This window comes from Gopherus evgoodei, chromosome 5, assembly GCF_007399415.2.
Source record: "Gopherus evgoodei ecotype Sinaloan lineage chromosome 5, rGopEvg1_v1.p, whole genome shotgun sequence".
In the NCBI taxonomy this organism is placed as follows: domain Eukaryota; kingdom Metazoa; phylum Chordata; order Testudines; family Testudinidae; genus Gopherus; species Gopherus evgoodei.
The window spans coordinates 76,091,872-76,113,357 of NC_044326.1; the positions used below are offsets into that span (position 1 = coordinate 76,091,872).

At 42.9% G+C, this 21,486-nt stretch overlaps 1 protein-coding gene and 1 pseudogene across 2 annotated transcripts in view; one reads left to right on the forward strand and one right to left on the reverse strand.

The window, feature by feature from the left end:
* Positions 1 to 19,215, forward strand: part of TMEM192 (transmembrane protein 192) — a 40,632-nt gene extending 21,417 nt beyond the window's left edge. Inside the window, exons 5-7 of one of the 2 annotated variants that reach the window (XM_030563258.1) lie at positions 1,068 to 1,170; positions 5,260 to 5,378; positions 18,846 to 19,215. In XM_030563258.1, coding sequence (XP_030419118.1) covers positions 1,068 to 1,170; positions 5,260 to 5,378; positions 18,846 to 19,051 — 428 coding nt within the window. In that variant the 3' untranslated portion in view covers positions 19,052 to 19,215. Of the gene's footprint in view, positions 1 to 1,067; positions 1,171 to 5,259; positions 9,748 to 18,845 lie in introns of those variants that run through there. The other variant, XM_030563257.1, reaches the window with a different exon arrangement.
* LOC115651931 lies at positions 15,222 to 17,556 on the reverse strand (annotated as a pseudogene).
* Positions 19,216 to 21,486: the final 2,271 nt, after the last annotated feature.

Sequence of the window (21,486 nt, forward strand, 5' to 3'; positions counted from 1 at the left end):
ATTTCTGAATATATTAAGTATTGATTATGGACATGTTTCCAGCTGGCACCATTAATGGCAGTCTTGTCAGCAAACTGAGTGTGAATTGATTTTAGGCATGAAGATTGAGCTAACGTTATCCCTGTAACTGGTCCTCTAAAATATGATTGGGGCATACTGGCCCCAGCTACACTACCCTTTCCTATGTTTAAAAGTGATAGCTTCTAATAATTGTTACGGCCAATATGAAAAGGGTAAAGTGCATCAAGAACTGACTAAAATCTGCCTTTAGTTTAAAGCATATTCAGCATGGACTATGATAATGGAGACTCATCTAAGTGGTGTCCTATAAATGCACACATGGGGCGCACAATCATAACTCTTCAGGAACTGACACAATCTGAGCAGCTAGTAAGTCCTTAAATAATGTATGTTAACAATACAGAGTGAAACGCCACACAAATATCAGGACTTTCATGGGGATTCTCTGAAATTTAATATCGTTATTAGGACTGGTTTATTGTAACTATACATGTTGTACGTGAGATTGGAATGCTGCAAATAGAAAAGGAAAATGACCGCTAATGATACAGACAATGTGGCTCCTAGCCTGCTCGCTAAAGAGTTGTTTTGTAAACTTGGCAGATTTGTACACAGTTAAGAACAAGACAGTACAGACAGGTGAGAGCAAGCAAGTTTTGTCATCTTCCTGTATCTTTTTTTTTTTTTTTTCCTTTCAAAAGTACTCTTTCAAAGAGCCTCTTATCATTTCAGGAAATATAACATTCCCCAGCTCTTGGAGTAGGATGCCTGGTAACAGCCTTAAGTACAAGCGAGAGCCCCAAGCAGCACTCTGCAGCTAGTGCAAGCACCACAATTCTCAGGCATGACCTTATGGAATTTTGAGCAGCAGGACCAAAGGAAATGCCAATTCCTAATGTGTAACCTGATCCTCTTGTTGGGCTTCCTGGTTATCTCCCTTACTGCTATCTTTTGAGGCAGATTTTAACCCTGTGTAGGACTCTGAGTTGAGGAGCCAGACCATGCTATTAAAAACTGTCTGCATTAACTACCTCTTTTTATTTTAGTGAAAATAAGCAATTTCAACAAGGCAAGGCCAAGGCCTGATATAATTGAAGAAGAAAAGATGTATGCTTACCCCAGTCACATTACCTCAGAGATTGGATTCAGGTAACCTCTTTTGTTATCTTCAGTTAGTTTATCTGGGTAACTGAATAAACACTTAGCATCAATTTCTGTACAGAATGGTGTGTGGGATCTTAAAGCTGTAAGGAAAAGTAGAAAGGTGATGATATTAAAATCCTTAATGGACTTCTGTAGCACTTCAGCTACTGTATTATAGACACAAAAACCTGAAATTGTAAAGATAGTCGTCCCCCCTCAGCAATGGTAACTTGATAAAATACCCTTTTCATGATTAAGTATTTTTGTATGTCATTGCCTTAAAAGATACATTGGGACCATATGACCATTATTGGTGAAATTTTATATGAATCTCTACTATGATGTGCTAAACATAACTGGCTGTGCTTATTAAATTAACTGCACTTAATTTCCTAACATAGTTGTTTTTAAGCAGTTTGCAGAGAAATACTGCTGTCTTGGATGTTATTTCAAATGTGTCTCTATATAAACCAAGAAGCTCTTGCCGAGAAAGAGGTGGGTTGATACCTGGGAGAGAAGTGAATTGGGTGCTCTTTGCTAGAATGTAAGAAGTTGATGTGCAGCTTGAGGTCAGGGATTTCTCTTTTAGGCTGGGGTCAGGAGTATCTGGCAGCTGGTATAGGGTGGGAAGTATATTTCCACTTTAAGGGAAATTCTACAGATTGCATATTTTGTGTGTGGTGGCAGAGGGCAGACAGACTGTGAATAAGCCTGTTTGGAGAGACCAGTCATTCAGCCTGCTTATGTTAACCTGACAAACACCCTGACCCATGTACCCTTTTGACTACTACATATTTTGGCAACTGGAAGGAGTTCAAATGTCTGTATTAAAAGATTAGTGTACTGGTTGTGGGGGAACTCCTCCTCCTCCTCCTCCTCCTCCTTGCTAGATTGCACATGTAGATCAAATCTGTGACTAAATTTGGAAACAGTCTGTTGGCTGGGTGCTGAGAACCCAGCAGAAAGATCTAACAATTCTGCTAGTCAGTCTCTTCTGAACCTTGATGATAACAATTTCAAACTTCTATGCACTTGCTGGAGAAACTGAGGTGTGGCCCCTCCCTAACAAAACTGAGCAGAGCAGAAACCCAGGATGTAGGGAAAGTTTTCAGTGCTGTTACCTTATCACAGTGTCTGCCTATCTGGGTATAAAACACGTGTGTGTGTGTGTACACGAGATCACAACCCTTATTGATTCAACTGCCCTCTTGACTCAGTCTCAAACATTCTGAGAACATTTCTGCACCGCTCTGTCGTAAGACCACCTGTACTGAGCAAGAGACTTATTGACCCCTTGAGTAAATTTGTTTAAAGAGCAGGACTACTGTGAAAAGCTCTGTAAAAGGAGGACAGAGATATTCGAGAATTCCACACTTTCTTGTTCTCTAGATTAGATGTCTACTTAAGAATAACTTTGCAGGGCTGACAATCCAAGTTGGGATCTGAGAAGAGCTGTTCGCTCCTTCTCATAATTAACCAGTAGTAAAAGTCCTACAGACCATCTTTTGCCCTCAATAACTTGTGCAGCCCTGTTGGCTTAAGTGGATTTGTACTGGTGTAACTGACAGGCCTGGAACTGTAACTATATTAAACAACTCTTGATGTACATGAAGAGACTGCAGTTCCATTCTCAGGGCTGTGCTGGTTCTGTAGGGTTAACAAGAATACAAACTAGTGAAGCTTCTTAAATGTGGCACCTTCTGTGCCAGGTCATTCTTCAGAGTAGAACTCACTCTGGTACATGTAGTATTGTACTTGGAAGTCCATAAAAGTATGTATTTGGGTCTATGTGGACAAGACTATATGCATGTTCAGTCACCTGTTTCAAGCTTTATAAAATTTATTAAATTTATTAGAACACAAATTCTAGGATTTAAGTGTGAAGTGCTCCTCCTAATGTGTGTAAGTAAAAACAATCCTTTGGATTGCCAAAGAATTCTTCTCTAGGCCAACAAGAATGAAACTTCAGCCAGCATGTAATCTTGACTGTTTATGTCTGAAAAAAGGCCATTGGGTGGCACTACTAGCACCAATTATAGTTAAGGTTGCACAACGTTCTCTGTTAAAGACCCTGTTTTCTGTTGTATAACTACCAGACTTTTGCTGTTTGGGCTGAAATTTTCCAATTCAGATACCTACCTCTGAACTTTTGGAACATTTTCAGCAAACATGGTTCAGCCATCTCAAAGAAAGAATGTGGGAAAGATTCTTCTTATCCATGGCTTATTTGTAGGAATTACTGTTTTTTTTAATTGTGTGGCAGACCAGCTGTAGTATTTCCATACTCTGGAGGGACTCAAAACTTGGCACATTACTGTCAGGGGTTTTGTTCAGGGGATGGAGGGGAAATAATACTACATAAGCACAAGGAGTTGAATTAAAGTTGCACCAGGTAACCTTAAATCTGGCACTTGCTAATTCTAGGTGCTTGACTTCATAACTTTTAATGTTTAAATATAGTTCTTTTGGATGTAATTATTAGCATAATGGTGTTGGTGCTGAACTACAAAGGAAAAACCGATCCAGTAATCACTTAGTATGGAGGACACTGCTGCTTGCAGTTGAAAATAGTTCACAGGAGACTTCATCATACAAACAAGTGCTGTTCATTATTAGTTTAACTATAAATTGGAATGCATTTTCCTGGGAGTCTAAGTGAACCTAATGGGCTCTGGCAATGACCACTAAATTATAAACCTTCCTGTCTATTCTTCTTGACTCTTTTTATGGTAATTTCTTAATTCAGGGTATAGGAAGAAGCCATTACAGCATCCTTTAGTACAAGAGAACTGACTTAATTCTAGCCAACAGCAAAGCACTTTGCATTTGATACTTTTTTGTAGGGTGACCAGATGTCCCAATTTTTATAGGTACAGTCCCGATTTTTGGGTCTTCTTCTTATATAGGCTCCTATTACTTCCCCCCCCCCCACTTCCTGTCTAGTCACCCAATACTTTATCCTTTTTTACAGAACCTTTTCTTAACATCAAGCCATGTAGTATATTTATATACATGTTCTATTTTAGTTATGATTTGATAGCAAGATATTTGGAGGCATTTCAAAGACTTATATCCAGAATAGGGTATTTCAGTGCAAGTACACTACATGGCTTGAAGCTTAAAAAGCTCTATGCAAACCAGAGCAAACAATATTAAGCTAGCTACAACAAAATGAAACAAACTTGTTTATATATACACTATTGAGGCACCAAAGAAATCTTTGAATGATGAGTACAACACTAGCATAACTTAACTTAAGTTTATAACTTTTTTACCAAAACTCTTCTGAATATTATTGTAATGGTTGTCACGTAACCATGTTGAGTTTGGCAGAAGATGCTTAACACTAAAGTTTTAAACTATTTGCCTCTACAAACCAGGCCCTGGAAGAGGGCCTGTGTTTAATGGCTAACTCCCTATTCTTCCCTCTTAAGGTAATTCTGTTAAATTTGAGAGACCAGGTGGATTTTTAACCACTTTATTGGAAAACCACAGTAGAATCCAAATGAATGCTTACTTTACTTGCTGCATGGTATCCTGGGATCAATTTCACTCCCTCCCCAGGCAGATGAACCTTCCTCTCTGTTCAGAGTCTCTTCTCTCCACTCAGAGAAGCTTTTAACTTGAGGGGGGGGGGGGAGGTTATGCATGTGCCTTGTAATCATCATATGCATAGGCTTCCCAGACAGATCCAACCACAGTATCCCCTGCTACCAAAGAATATGGAACTCAGACATATACTACAACATTAAACAAAACACATGGTAAAATGCTGATGGGATGAACTAGAAGGGCAAAAGTGCCTTGCCTCAGGGACCCAGGAAGATCTAAGGGTGCTGCCTGTACGGGGCCTCTCCAATCCCCTAACATCCACATAGTTTTGCTAAAGGCTCAGATATTCCTCTTATGGCCCAAACTATTGTCTCAGAGTAGGAAAGTAATCAAGAGGAACTAAACAAAAGTCATGAGAAGGGGTTTGTAGAAGTATCATAAGTTATCTCCAATCTCCTTTATGTGTAGTGATAAAAAAAAATTGTAATGTTCTTCTGTAACACAAATTGTGAATGACTTTCCTCCTTTTCTTATGTATTCAAGGGAAAGTTCAAGTTTGGAAGAAATAGTTGAAAAGCAAGGAGATGTGATAGACTATCTCCAACGACACAATGCGCAGCTCAGCAAGAGACTACTAGCACTAACATCACAGCAAATCAGAGGTTAGAGATATTCAGGAAGCTGCTACTGCATTTTAAGAGGAATCCAAAGCAATGTAATTTGATCTGGAGGACAGATAACTCCACTTGAGACTTGTACTACTTCCATTAAAGACAGTAATCACGTTGGAAGTATGAATTCTATTAAAGTGTAAAATCTGCAGCAGGAGATGCTGTCTATTTTGAACAAACACTTTCTCTGAGGATATTAACTTTTGCTGGGCTAAAGATGGACCTGAGCTCTCTGACTAAACTTTGTTTTAATGTTGTTCAATTGAGATTTTTTGCACTGCTGTAACAAACTCCAAACTACCAAACTCTTCCGTGCTTCTAAAACTCAAACATTTGTTTTCCAGAAACATTGCAGGGTATGGCCCCTCCTGACTTTCTGGGTTTCTTATGGTAGAGGCTGAGATGAACTCAAGTATTGTAACATGCTATAACAACTGTGCTCATTGAGTTTTTAAAAGCTATTTATTTCAATATTCCCTAAACACACTTCTACAGTTGGAGTGGAAGAGTCTATAGGGCAAATTGAAGAAACTCAGTTTCTGGATCAGTGTCTTCTGCTGTTTGGGGTTTGTTTTTTTTTTTGTTTTTTGTTTTTTCTTTGCCCTAAAAAGGGTAACTACACAAATGTGGAATTGAAGCAAAGATGAAGAATCAGGTGTTTGGTCTAAAACGCATTTCTCCTTTGTATGCAGGAAAAGTAGGATTTCACTTCACTAAGCATAGTATGTAAAAACTAGGTTTGCAGACATTTGATCAAATTGATGGCTGATCAAGCATCTAAACAAAATTTCAGTGTACAATGTCTAAAACTGATTTTTAGAGCTGTCCTAAGTATTTGTGGCTTTTTTGCTGAACTTTTTCCCCAGGAACTATTCTGCATTAAATATAAATATTTGGAGAGAGCTTTTTTGTATACTATACTCTATAAACTTCATGTTGACTCTTTAGTTCAATATATGAGAATTTACAGTATTTATTCTTCCCCCCCCCCGCCCTTAGGATGGTGCACTGTTAAGTTAGATGCTGTAAAAGATGCTACTATTGCAGTTGCAATGATAGCAGCTTATACAGTTTGACAACCTTTCTCTAAAGTGTTGTCATTTTTCGCTCTGAAGCCAATGGGGTCATACCATGAATGGGAGTTGAAAATTCTAATCCATTACTCAATGTCTGTCTGTAAACTTCCACCTCTATGTACTTAGAGTGAATTCTCTAGAGAAGCTAGTCTTTAAGCCTGAACACTTGCCTGCTCAGATGGAAGTGGAGTATACCCAGACCACTCCTTGAAACTTTATGTTAAAAGCCAGAGAACCATTCTCTTCTGAGTTTCTGCCACCTTGTTTTCCATACCTTACCCTACCCATTGTGTATCCCTACTCAGTATTTCATGGAGAGACAGGCTAGCCTCTGGGCAAAGTAGGAAGAATCTCAGTATAATGCTGGGAGTGGTGGTCATCTCAGAACACCAAAGGAAAACTACCCCATCTTGTCTTGGTTCTGGGACACAACTTAGTGTCCAATTCTATTGTAATCATTCAGAGTAATTAATAACATATGATACTTGTAGTTGAGGGACAATAGGAAAATTGGAGACCTGCTGCTATCCAACATTGTTCTTTTCTCCCTAGCTGTATTTTTCAAAATACAGCTGATTTTATACTGAATATTTGAGGGATATATGAATCTTTGTTTTTAGAACACTCAGGTTTTGATGTAACTGCGTATAACTTTGTACATATATCTGTCTGAAAAGCTGAGAATGTGACTGAAGTTCATGCACAATAAATGCAATTGAGGAAAAGTTTAAAGCCTTTCATTACAATGATCCTATCTACTCTTCAAATATTTAAAATGGAATCTCTTAATTTAAGGATTTTGGACCAGTCTGGAAAAGCAAGAGTTGGATATTGCCATTTAATCTGTAATACCAGACAGCAGCATTTAGATGGAGAAGGCACTTTCCTAAACTGCTGATCGCAGTAAAACCCTGCAAAGAGGAAGAACAGGATCTACTCATTTATGAATACTCTAGGTGCCTATGTTCTAAAGGTAACATGAGGGCTAGTAAAAACTTCTTAAGGACATCTCTCTCCAGCAAGTTCCTACAAATGTGGTGGCAGCCTTATCTATCATGAATAAGTTCCTCTAAACTCCTGCTGCCCAGAAAATAGTAAGTTTGGATTAGCTTGATACAGCTGGTTTCTACCGGAGCATCCTGCTGAAGTTAGCTTGTAGCAAAGTATTTAGGTGATACCATTGTCACTTACTTGGCTGTCCTTTAAAGCAAACTTCTCCACTGCATCAGTGGAAGAAACTATTGCACATGGCCCATTAGAGTAATACTTGGTACTAAGCCATGTGGGAAACCTACCTAAGTGAGAGGATAGCCCAAGCAGAGCACTTGATGGCTTCGCTTACAGTGAATCCTCTAGCTCCACACCGATGGAGAAACTTTAAGATCTGAATGAAGTGCTCGCAGACTAGAATCTAGCACTTCTTCACAATCTCACTGGAACTAGGGCTTGGTCTACACTTGGAACCTATGTCGGTATAACTACATTGCTCAGGGGTGTGGAAAATCCACACTCCTGGGCAATGTAGTTACACCAATCTAACCCTAGATGTAAAGTGTGCTATGTCAATGGGAGGGCTGCTACCACATCCTGGGGAAATAGAGTTCCTACACCAATGGAAGTAGCTCTCCCATTGGCATAGGTAGCATCCTCATTAAGTGCTGCAGTGGTGCAGCTTCACCACTGCAAGTGTAAACAAGCCCTCGGTTTTGTTATTACTGTGTAATAATAGGAGATTGAATCTTAAATTCAGATTTGGTTCAGCTATAGCTGCCTTCTGTGACCTCAGTTTCTTTTCAGTCCTGTTCTGAGACTTAATTGCTCAATCTCTTACAAGCTTCCTTTAGAGGATCCTAGGAAAACAAATCATAAGAGGTCTTTGAGCCTTGTTAGGGGTGAGTCTGGTGGCTCAGACAATGGCAGAGGGCAAAAAGGGACAGGAGGGGCTAGGTACCACGAGGTTTCCAGCCCCCAAAGGATTTCCAGAGTGGGCTGGAGATCTTGTGAGATTTTGCAGGAGATTTGGAACCATGATAGAAGCTCTGTACTTAAGGCCACTTCCTGTGTTTTCTAGTAGACAGAGTATGGAGATAATCACATGGATTAGAGGCAGCAGTTTGGCAATGACCAAAACCAACTCAAGTATGCAGGGCATGTGGTTGGCCAACTGCAGCATTGGGACCAAGAACCTGTGGGGCAGCAGATGGGCTAACAGACCTGGGGCAGCTGCTTGATGCAGGGGGCTCTGTTGCCTATGCCAGGTGGGAAAGCAATGGGGGAAAAGTCAGGAAGGCAAGAGGAAACAGCAAAAGGCTAGGAAGGGAACCACATCCTAAACAGCCAGGGTTAGGGCAACTCGTGGTGATAACCTGCAGCTGGAAAACAATGCACAGGCACAATGCAACACCTCTGTCCTTGCAGCAGAGTGATTTCACAAACAATTGGGGCCCACTATGAGGGCAGGGGGGAGGCCCCAGGTTCCAGCCTCCTCGGTGGGTGTGTTTTGAGTTCAGCATATTCTTTCACTGAGGCCTTATGATCTCAGGTGAACGCATCTGGTGGAAGTAATGGGAGGAGCTCCAGGTGGCTTCAGGGTCTGGCCTGTAGGGAACCATAAGAGGACTGAACAGCAGGTCACAGAACACACTCTTCAGGTATTGGAGATGGAGGAGGGGGAACCCAAGGCCTGGGCTTTCCAGCATCTCAACAAATGGCCTTACATCTTCCAGCCAACAGGCTCCCTCATTCCCAACCCTACAGCCTTGGGTTCTGTCTGTCTCTGTCCTCCCCCTTCCCCCCCCCCCCCATTGGCTCTCTACAGCAACCCATTGGGTCATAAGAATGGTCATACTGGGTCAGACCCAGTGGTCCATCTAGCTCATTATCCTGTCTTCCAACAGCGGCCAGTACCATGTGTTTCAAAGGGCATGAACAGAACAGGGCAATTACCGAGTGACCTAAGCCCAGCTTTTGGCAATTGGAGGTTTAGGGTCTACTAATATTGGTCTGAATCCAGTGTCTTATACAGCTGTTACTGATCAGTTGGGGGCCCATCTTCTCCGGTCAATATGTGAGAAGATATGGCAGGCAGAGTATATGGACAGCAGCTCAAGTCCACTCAGAGGGTGGCTGGTGCCACACAGCTAAAAAGAGCAACATATCTAATTAACTTGGGTGGTTTAGCCCCTCTTTTCAGGAATTACAGCAAGAAGGAGGATTCCATATACACCTCTACCCCTATATAACGTGACCTGATATAACATGAACTCTGATAATGCGGTAAAGCAGTGCTCAGGGAGGGGTGGGGCTGCACACTCCAGCGGATCAAAGTAAGTTCAATATAATGTGGCTTCACCTATAACACGTCCACACTTCAAGAAAAATGTTGAAAAATTGGAGAGGGTTCAGAGAAAAGCTGTGAGACTAATTCAAGGATTAGTAAACATGCCTTACACTAATAAACAGATAGACTCAAGCAGCTCAATCGTAACAAAAAGGTTAAGAGGTGTCTTGATTGCAATTTTAGTACTATGTGGGGAACAAATTGAACAATAGGCTCTTCAATCTAGCAGAAAAAGGTGGTGGCCTTTTTTTTCTTTAAAAAAAAATGATTCAGTGTCTAGAAGCTGAAGCTAGATATTCAGACTGGAAATAAGGTGTACATTTTTAACAGGGAGAATAATTAGTGGTGGGAACAATTTACTAAGGGTCTTGGTGGATTCGGTATTCCTGACATTTTAAAAACAAGAGTGGATGCTTTTTAAAAAATATATGCTCCAAGAATTACTTTAGGGAAGTTCTATGGCCTATATTATATGGGAGGTCAGACTAGATCGGGGTAGGCAACCTATGGCATGGGTGCCAAAGGCGGCATGCGAGCTGATTTTCAGTGGTACTCACACTGCCTGGGTCCTGGCCACCAGTCCAGGGGACTCTGAATTTTAAATGAAGCTTCTTAAACATTTAAAAAACCTGATTTACTTTACTTACAATAGTTTAGTTATATATTATAGACTTAAAGAAAGAGACCTTCTAAAAACATTAAAATGTGTGACTGGCACGCGAAACCTTAAATTAGAGTGAATAAATAAAGACTTGGCATATCACTTCTGAAAGGTTGCTGATCCCTGGACTAGATGATCAGAATAGTCCCTTCTGGCCTTGGAATCTATGAATTTACTTAATCTGTAAAATAGTGTTATAATCTGTTTATACTAACCTTTAACTATAAATGCTCATCACAGCAGCTTGATGTTTGTTTCCAGAATGAAGACTGCTCTGCATATATATTTATGCTAATATGAAGCACATTAGTGGAAATGATTAGAGTACCCATATAACCGAGTACCAAAGTCTATGGGCACAAAGCTAAGGCAAGCATAGACTTTCCAATTTACACCAGCATTCAATGTCACGTGCATTCAAACTGAATGAACAGGACCTATCTCTTTCTATAAGTAACGTAATTGTTAGATGTGTTTTACAACATTTGTTCTAGTAACCATTACTTTTCTCAAATCTGAGTTACTCAATGTATCTAAGGATTGAAACAAGTTGTGCAAATTAATACAAAAGTTAAAGTAGCTGTTTTCCCTTTCAAGCAGTTTATTATGTGACCAGATACACAAATGTTGTGAATGTTACTGAATAAAGCCATATGTGTCCAAGTTTTGCAGTGTCTTTTGTATTACTGTCCCCTTCTGATTTTTGTGGCAGGTATTGTGCTGCTTTTTCTTCAGCTTCGTGCTTACTTTTCACTGAGAAGTCTATTTCTTTAAGACAAGATACATTTAAAACTGCAGGAAGAGGGAAGCAATCTGGGTGCTACCCTAACTAAAAAAGGGTCCATGTGACAGTAACAAAGAAGAAAAATCCTCTGCAGAACAGAGCTGTCTAACTCAGGACATGAACTAAATTAGCTTTGGGTGAACATTTCAAGTGCCAGATGAGACAGTTCTTAGGGGTTTTTTTGTTTATTTTTTTCCAGATCCTTTTCCTACTTGAAACAATTGCCATCTTTGGTGACCAACAGATATGTTATTCAAAATCACCTACCACCACATTCCTATCCAAGTGCTGATCTGCCAGGGGAAAGAATGTTAGTCAGACCCTACCTCTGTGAAAAAGGCCCTGATCCTAGGCAGCATCAACTCTTAATGAGGTCAAAGGTTGGGGAAGAAAAATCTAAAATTCTCTTCCAATCCTCCAACTAGAAATTTAAATTCCAAGCAGAGACAGAGTACTTCAGGGGGAAGAAAGGCTCTAAAAATCAGACCTTAGTTGTGGCAGTGGGTACTTTGGCACATTTAGACTTTTACTAAACTAACCATTCAAAGAAACACTAATACATTTTTGAAAATCTTTGGAAAACCTCCTCAACAACCCATAGCCTCTTCTTTGCCACCTGATGAGGTGGTAATAACAGTCAATTTCTCCCCCTCCTGATTATTTCAGAGCTCATCAAAACATATTGAGGAGGCTGGCTGCTGCTCTGAATATCCAACCAGAAGAGGTGTAAGAAGAGTCTCTCAGACACATGGACATTATAGCCTCTGCAGAAGCCTCTTGGGTAGCTCTCCCTGTTAGGGTATCCTGGAACCTGGGTTTTATGGCTGACCTCATCTTCCCTGCCTCCCTCTGCTAAAAGGATGGGGAAAAGAGATGTCTCTTCACAGGGATTTGAGCACTTCTCTAAGCGCTTTTCTCCATGCTCCCTGCTAGTCACTGCTGCTAATGAAACATAGAGACAGGGACACCAGGCTTCTACTTCCAAAAGGAAAGAAGCTAAAAAGCTAGATCTGGTTAGCAGGTAACTTTTTATTCCACAGGTTTACATTTTAGGATTGGGATTTGCAAACCAAGAGGCTGTGCTGAGTTGATATGATTGCAGCCTGTGGGATAATATCCTGAAGTTCAAAGACAAGCTTCTTGATGAGGCAAAACACGAATTCAGTTGCTATGGTGTAAGAGGGTAAATTAGTAGCCAGAACAGCACTGCAAGTAAGCCTGGATAAAGTGGACTCTGCGGCTTGAGCTATGGTTTCTGTCATTGCGATGCAGGGTTCATCTTGGCTGCAGTCATCAAGTCTTCTTCCCCTGATGTGCAACAAACCATTCAAGACTCCCATCTGAAAGCTCCCTGCTGTTTTCCAAGCTGGCTTTATAGTCTTAAGGTTTCATAGGTGACCCCCTAAGTCTCTAGAGATTTATACACTGTCAACAAAAAGAAAACTACAGCAGCCCCAACAGTTTCAGCCCTTCTTGTCATGTACCCAAAAAGAGGAGCAGAAGTTACAAGAGGCATCTTCCTTCTCCCCCCTCTTCTGCAGCTGCCAGTTCTCCTAGTCAAACTGGATCCTCAAGAGCTGTCTACCACTTATCAGTGAGTACCATCTTTCCCCACCCCAATTTTTCCAACTACCTTTCCCACTTCTTAAGTGCTTGGACCTGTTATGCCAAGAGGCAATTCTCTAGATTTTCTGCCTCTCCAGTTCCATCACCCTGAAAGCTGCATACGTTATGGGAATTCAAAACACTCTGGCAGACTATTTGAGCACAGAAGTGAAACATAACTCTTGATAGTGGGAGGGGGGCAAGAACTTGTATTTTGAACCAAGTCCCCACCCCCAAAAAAGAAGAAAAAGGTATAAACCATGGCAGAAATCTGGGGGCTGCCCATCCCACATGTCACCTCTACTTGATTGGGTCACCACTATGGGGTCATGTGCAGGTCACCACTGAGTGATCTTTTAACCTAGATGTATCTAGGGCCATTTTCCAGCAGTGGAGAATTTCCTAAATGGACCTATTTGTAACAAGAGGAAACAAAAGAATGTCTCTTTTGTTCCTGAGCTGGTCATCGCCCAAGTTCACTGATAGATACTTTCCTTATACCCTGGTCAAAAGGCCTGCTGTATGCCTTCCCTCCAGTTCTGCTCCTGTCAAAAGTCAAGCAAGGGTCTGCTCACCTTATTCTACGGGATGCAGGAAGCATTGCTAAACTGTAGAAAACCTTCAACAAAGTTTACTTAACTTGCTAAATGGAGGAGTTTCTCTGTCTCATACAAAAAAGTACCCCCCTCCAGCTCAGGCTCTGATTTGCCAAATCTTGAACTATCTTTTGTTTCTGAAACAGCAAGGATTAGCCCTTAGCTGCCAGATGAACTCTGATGGAACTATCTGTTTTCCACCCTCCTGTGGATAACTATCAACTTTTTTCAAAACCTATATCCATCCATCCATCCGATTTCTAAAAGGTTTTCTCAGATTGTACTCTAAGGTTCATAGTCTGGTTCCACAGAGTTGTTTAAATTTAGATTCCAGCAAAACTGGTGGGTCCCTTTTGTGCCGCTAGTGACTTGTTCTCTGTTCTTCCTGTCTATAAAGGTGGCTTTCTTGGTTGCTATAACCTCAGCCAGAAGAGCAGGAGCTGGAAGCTTTGGTATCAGAGCCTCCCTATACAATTTTCTTCAGTGACAAGATTTTCTTTTGACCCTAAATTCCCATCTGAAGTGGCTTCTGATTTTTCACATTAATCAAGCAATTTATTTACCAACTCTTTCCAAAGCCACATTCAAGAAAAAGGGATGAAAAACGTCATACTCTAGCTGTTAGAAGAGCTTTGGCTTTTTACCTGGATCAGACTAAACCATTCAGGTCTTCACTGTGGTTTCAGACAGAGTAAGGGGCAACCCTAAACCACCCAGAGGATCTCTTCCTGGATTTCCACCTGTATTCATTTATGCTACTGATTGGCTGATGTAGCTCACTCAGCCAGGTTGCAGGCAGCTTCTGCATCCTTTCTGTACCCATATTGGACCTTTGTAGGTTGGCAATCTGGTCATTAGTCCATACGTTTGCCGCCTCTTATGCCATCTCCTATCAACCTAGACACAATAAAAGATGATGACGCAGGGTCCTACAATTCTTGTTCAAGTAGACTCTGAGCCTACCTCCAGTTCAAACTGCTTGTGAGTCACCTACAGGGGAATGCATATGTAAAATCACTTGAAGAAAAAAATTATCTACCTTCCCTTGTGTTCTTTGAGATGTGTTGCACGTGTCCATTCCATGTCCATGTCTTTCTGGGAGGAAAGAACTGAGGGGCGGGGGCAGCATGCCCTTTATACCCTTTATACTTTTGTGCATATTTAAACTGTGACCTTACTGCTGCTTTGATTTAGGGTTTTTTCCGTTTAGTTTCATTTGGAGGGGGGGGGGAATCCATAAATAATGTCATAGCATTCCTGTAGCTCCAAATCAGATGTGGAGATCCCCACCTCATCAAAAATAATGGAATGAGGAGAGATGAATCCTGGAAAAAGAGTATCCACATAGCAGTTTATACCAAAGTTACTACTCGGTAATAATTATTCCAGAATGGGCATTTTCATAAGCTTCCAAATGTTAACAGGCCCTAGTAGGCTACTTGGAACCTCTTGCTTTTTTTTCCTTTTTCAGTTTACCCTAAGCACAGAACTTTCTGTAAGATTTTGGGGGGGGGGGGGTAGAGTAGGAGGGAAGAGGAATGGTTGATGCTGTGAATGTCAGTCTGATTATGGTGAAACAGTTTTGTTAAAATTTCACTTGGAGGGACAAATTTTGCCTTCAGTTATGTATGTATACAAACCTCTTAAAGATAACTGAACTGGATCTGTAATAGGATTATAATTTAATCTCCAGAATCTTTATTGATGATGCCTAAACAAAAGACAGATTGACTGTCAGTGCTAAGAGTGAGTCTGCAGGACTGACACAAAAATGAACAAAACTTCTATTAACTTCTAAACTGAACAAATTTGGTCTAGAATTAGTAAAACACATGAAACTCCATTATACCATTTGACAATCACCCGAAACTAATACCATGTTTTAGGGTAGAAAAAAGCCATTTTATCCCCAAGCTTCCTAAGTTAAAAAACAAGTTGACAGATTTTCCTGAACTTTACACAAAAAATCATGAATATTTGAAAACAAGAACTTATAGTGGAAGCCTAAATACCACTTTAACTGCCGTTTGCACTCCCAGCAAAAGTTAACATATATCATTCCGCTAACAAAAGAGCCATACTAGCATCAACGCATGTAACTTTCTATACATCAGTCTTGTTTATAAAACTTGCAGACAATGTCATCTTGTATCAGTTTACTCCTTGATAACCTGGATTCTCCCCTCCACTCTGGAGGAGAAGGGGGTATCTACCAACAGCTAACAAGCCAATTCTTCCATTAGTTAAAAGAAAATATGCCTTCAGTTCGTAGAAAGAAATTACTGTGAGAAGGTCAACAACTGTTCTAATGGTTTTGAACTCTTGGTTTTTTTTAATTCAATGTGTGGGTAGTCGGTGGAGTTGGTGGCCTAGGATATACAGGAACTTAGCCTGGATGATCTGATGGTCCGTTCTGGCCTTAAACCACCATGTCTTCAGTTCATTATTAGAAATGAAGATGACCACTTTAAAATAAAATAAATTTAGAAAACCAGTTTTTTTTTAAATGTCCTGATTTCATTATTCCCACTCTGTAACAGGTCGGATTATCAGAGGAGTTGTATGGACTCCAGGATAAAAAAAAGGGCGGAGTTTCTCTGTAAAAGTTTCAGTGAAAGTGTAGATGTGAGAATGGTCATTCAGATTGTAAAATGAAATTTCTCCTAGTTCATAATCCAGGAAAATCCCAATCCGTTTAGGCTTCACTCTCAACAGTAGGGGAGTGGGCTTGGAAGTAAGAGCTGTGTAAACATCTTTATTCCACAGCCTGAGTCTCCAATATCCATCCTCAGGTGATGGTCTAATCTTTCCTTTCCTAGTCACAGAGTCCCTACAAACTCCCAAAGTCCATTGAGTCTTATCTCCCACCTCCACCTCCCAGTAATGTCTTCCTGAGACAAATCCCTCTGACCCCAGAACAAATGGATAGTAAGTAAATCTCTCAGGATTGTCAGGCAGATCCTGCCTGGTCCCTCCGAACCTCACACTTTTGCGGTCTTCAGAGAGTATTAGATTAGGATGAGCTGTTTCTGGATCCAGCGTCACATCTGCTTTGAATTTCTTTATCATTTTCTTCAGGGCAAAGTGCTGCAATGGAAAACTGCAACTGTCCTTCTTCAGCTCAATGGAGATGGCCTTGGGGATCCTGATGTTTTCACACCTGTTCAGAGTGCTCCTGATTCCCTTCAGTAGGTCAATGGCTGGTTGCTGGCACCTCTCCTCAATCTCTGTGATGAGCTTACTAAGGCTGGTGCTGTGGTCGGCAAGCTTGGCAGCGTTCTCACTCAGCTTCTGCAGAATCTCCTTCTCCTCATCCTCTAGCCGCCGAAGCACGGCCTGCTGCTCCTCCTGCAGGAATTGGTGCAGCCTCTCAAACTCGGATGCAATTTTCTGCCGCCGGCTCTCAACTTTCTCCCTCAGCTCAGCTGGCTTCTTCTGCTCACTGGAGAGGAATTTACGAGCATCTTCTACCTGTCTCTTCAGGGGACCCAGGTAGGCACGCAGCTTCTTCTTATGGGCCAGGGCGGCCCTGTCAAGGGGAACCACGGCATGGTCACGGTGGTGGCAGGAGATACGGCAGGTTAGGCACACAGCCTCCTGGTCCTTCTCGCAGAAGAGACTGAGGACCTGATGGTGCTTGTTGCAGAGAGCCCTGGCGGCATCAGGGCGGGGGCGCCGGCGGCGCTGGCTACGCTTGGCACGGAGCTGCCTGGCGATCTCAGCCACATTGCCCAGCTGGCGGTTGGTACGGAAGCAGCGGAGGTGGAAGCGCCGGCGGCAGACTGGGCAGGGGAAGTGGCCTTCCAGCTCCTCCCAGCAGCGGGCAATGCAGCCCCGGCAGAAGTTGTGGCCACAGTCAATGGTGACGGGGTCACTCAGGTAGTCCAGGCAGATGGAGCAGCTGGCCTCTACCTGCAGGCTCTCCAGGGCCTGGGCCGTCGCCATGCTCAGCCCCGCCGAGTGCCTGCGCGCTCACCAACGGCCCTAAACCGACAGTTCCGGAGACAGGCCCCGCACGTGACGAGTCCCGAAATTTCTCCGGTTTAGCTCGCGCCCCGCGCTCACGTCTCCTTGGGCCCAGCACCTCTCCCCTCCCTTCCGGGAGACGCCGCAGCCAATAAGGAGAGCACTTTCCACCCCAGCAACCGGGTCGGCCTCGGGCCCTGTATCCAATCAAAATGAGAGCGGCCGGGGTTAACGGTCTTTTTTCCCGCCCCTCGCTTTCCCTTCAGCCAATCAGAGATAACCTCTTCCCTCCTCCATGGCTTCCCAATGCAGCGGAAGTTGTGAAAGGCGGAGACGAGCCTAGCTGAGTCTTTCCGGCTGCTCCGAAGAACGCCCTCTCCGCTCGGGACTGGAACGGAGCCGCCCGTCACGAGCACTCCCCAGCCGTGCGCCTTTCCGCGGGGAGGAGATTACAACGGTGACCCTTCCGTGCGCCGGAGATTACAGATCCGAATGTAACGGGCACGAGCCCCGGCCGGGCCCATGGCAGAGCATTGCCTGCCGGGAGCACCGGAACGCTGGGAATTGTAGTCTTAGGGCTGCCGGAGGAATGTTACATTCTGTTGCTGCCGCACGTTGCTGATTGGCTGTTGCTGAGCAGCTTTGGGCGGTGGGTGGAGCCTGCGCAGTAACTTCGGCTGCGCTGATGCGTGGCCGTTACTGTGCGCGGGGCTAGAAGGGGGGCCGAGGGGCCAAGCGCGGGGTGAATGCACAGGAGACACGCAAGCAGGCGGGACCGTGAACGAGGCACTAGGGACGGCAGAGGGGATAAGTTACCCAGCTGGTGAGGCCAGCTCGCTGCAGTGGTTGCAAACGTAAGATGAGGACCAGAGGCGTCTTTTCACCCTCGCAGGATGGTACAGCTCAGCACCCCTTTCCCCAGACTGTGTGCACCCCCGTGTCTAGACAAGGCAGCTCTTCACTGTCAGAGGTGGTGCTGGCGTTTTCAAGGAGACCAGTGAAATAGTTACATGCAGTCTCCCTCCCCGTCTAAACATTTTCACATTTATACATGGCGTTAGTGTTTACAAGAATCCTTTATCAGCTCCCATGACTGCATAGAGCGTCACAGCAATTCCCAAATGCGTTTGAGCTGCTGTTCTGATTGCCTTTTTCTAGTGATGCACTGTAAATGTGGTTTTGCTCCTTTAACTTGTTTACTTTTTAAAATGCATTTCTTATTCTTAGCACTTCATCATTTACATTTTTGACTATTGGATGGATATAATTGTGCATAGGTTTAGTAAGAATCCTTGAAGTTACTGGGAGCTTCAGCAATCGCATTTCACAGTAGTTCTGGTATAACACTTCCTGTTTATATTGCTATATTAGTTTTTAATTCTAAATGCTTGGTGGTTTTCCTCATGTGTGGTGGGTGTCCCCTCTTCTAGGGTGCCACCTGACATACTGGGGTTCCACTGAGCCTGCCCATTCCACCAGCCTGGGCTTACACACAGGTGAGGACACTCTCCACTGTAGCATCATACAGAATCTGTGTGGGAAGACAGCTCAGGGATTGCCTTGCACTCAAGTGCCCACACTGGAGTGTAAACCCCAGATTTTATTGTCTTGCGCTGTACAGAGCTATACAGCATAAGCTCATTAAATTCGCTCCCTCCCTCAATTTGGAGTAAGATATGCTTCCCCGTCCCCCCCCTTATGAATTACACAAACTAGTTATAGAATAAACAAAGTTTGCTAACTACAAAAGGTAGATTTTAAGTTATTATAAGGAATAGCAAACAGAACAAAGAGGATTACTGAGCCAATAAAACAAAACACAAACGGTGGTCCTGTCTACATGTACAATTTTGCAGCGCTGGTTGTTACAGCTGTATTAGTACAGCTGTATAGGGCCAGCGCTGCAGAGTGGCCACACTTACAGCAACCAGCGCTGCAAGTGGTGTTAGATGTGGCCACACTGCAGCGCTGTTGGGCGGCTTCAAGGGGGGTTCGGGGAACGCGAGAGCAAACCGGGGAAGGAGACCAGCTTCGCCGCGGTTTGCTCTCGCGTTCCCCGAACCCCCCTGCAAACCGCAGGGAAGGAGACCTGCTTGCTCGGGGATTCGGGGAACGTGAGAGCAAACCGCAGGGAAGGAGACCTGCTTGCACGGGGGTTCGGGGAACGCGAGAGCAAACCGGGGAAGGAGACCAGCTTCGCCGCGGTTTGCTCTCGCGTTCCCCGAACCCCCCTGCAAACCGCAGGGAAGGAGACCTGCTTGCACGGGGGTTCGGGGAACGCGAGAGCAAACCGCAGGGAAGGAAACCTGCTTGTTCGGGGAACACGAGAGCAAACCGCAGGGAAGGAGACCTGCTTGCTCGGGGGTTCGGGGAACACGAGAGCAAACCGCAGGGAAGGAGACCTGCTTGATTACCAGAGGCTTCCTCAGGTATGCTGGGATACCTGCTTATTCCACGGAGGTCAAGAAAAGCGCTGGTAAGTGTCTACACTTGATTACCAGCGCTGGATCACCAGCGCTGGATCCTCTACACCCGAGACAAAACGGGAGTACGGCCAGCGCTGCAAACAGGGAGTTGCAGCGCTGGTGATGCCCTGCAGATGTGTACACCTCCTAAGTTGCAGCGCTGTAACCCCCTCACCAGTGCTGCAACTTTGTGATGTAGACAAGCCCTAAGCTTATTACTCTAAATCAAGTGCTTAATAATAGCAAATTCTCATCCTACATGTTGTTTTATGCAGATTGCAGAGTTTCTCAAAGGTAAACTGCACTGCTTGCAGCTTAAATCTCCAGGTTTTCCTTTCACAGGTTAGATCTTTTTTGCCTGGGCTCAGCCCCTACCTCCCATTTAATTCCTTTGTTTCTTCAGGTGTTTTCAGCAGCCTTCCTTCTTGGATAGGGAGGCAGTGGAGAAGAACGAAGATTAACTCAGTCCCCAGCCTTAAATAGGATTTGCATATGACAGAATTCCTTTGTTTCGCAGTTTGACCTCTCACTGTCTCAGTGGAAAAACTAGAAGTCCAAGATGGTGTTCAGTACCAGATGATATGATCACCTGATCCTGCACTGTTCAAGCAGCATCCCCGGAAACTTCTCAGGAAGGAGGGAGATTAGCATCTTCAAAGTCCTGTTGTCTTTCCTAATGGCCCATCCAGGCTGATTGTGTACTGTCTGGTAGGCATTCCCCAAGTGTAAACAGTTGTAAATTGTTACATAGTCAATACCTAACTTCAGATACAGAAATGATACCTGCATACAAATAGGATAATTCTATTCAGTAAATCATAGCCTTTCCAATGATACCTTACATGACCCATCTTGCATAAAACAATCTTAGTTATGCCATATTCATATCAGAAGCATATGTCTATGAAGAATATGGGGTATAGGGTCACACCATGCACAGGTTTGTTCTTTGGGATGGTGTCACTTTAAGGCTGACTAATTTCCTGGGTTGGTCTCGAAACTTTGTTTTTTGATTCACCAATGGAGATTGTTTTTGTCAATGATTATCTTGCCTCTGTCTAGCACGCTAATGTGTGTGGTTTTTTTTTACATGTTGCAATTTGTGTATAGAATTTGGGTTCCGAAACATTCACTAATAACCTTTAAAAATCTGGTCAAAAGCATCTAGATGCTTTTGAAAATCCCACTATTTTCCTAAATACCTTTTAAAGATTTGGCTCTAAGGATACTACACTGTTTTGTATAAAGTCCTTCTCAAAGGCAATTTTATACTGTAATTTTTATTAAATATAGATCTAAAACCCCAAGATAAATTGGCAAGTATAAGAATTAAAAAATCTTGAGTTTTATACCTGGAAGTCACTAAATTAAAAAAAAATGTGTTTTTGTTTCTTTTAATTTGCCTTTTTGTTTCTGAACCTTTAGGGTACATCAACTTCATACTTCTGTTACCTCTAGAATAATTGTATATTTCTACGATAGTTAATATCATTTTGGGTATCCAGTAACATGATTTCCCTGCCGCCCCCTTTGTCAGCTGAGCAGAGGAATTAGTTTTAAGTGCAGTATACTACCCCAATGAGCCACATGATAGAATAATGGTTGT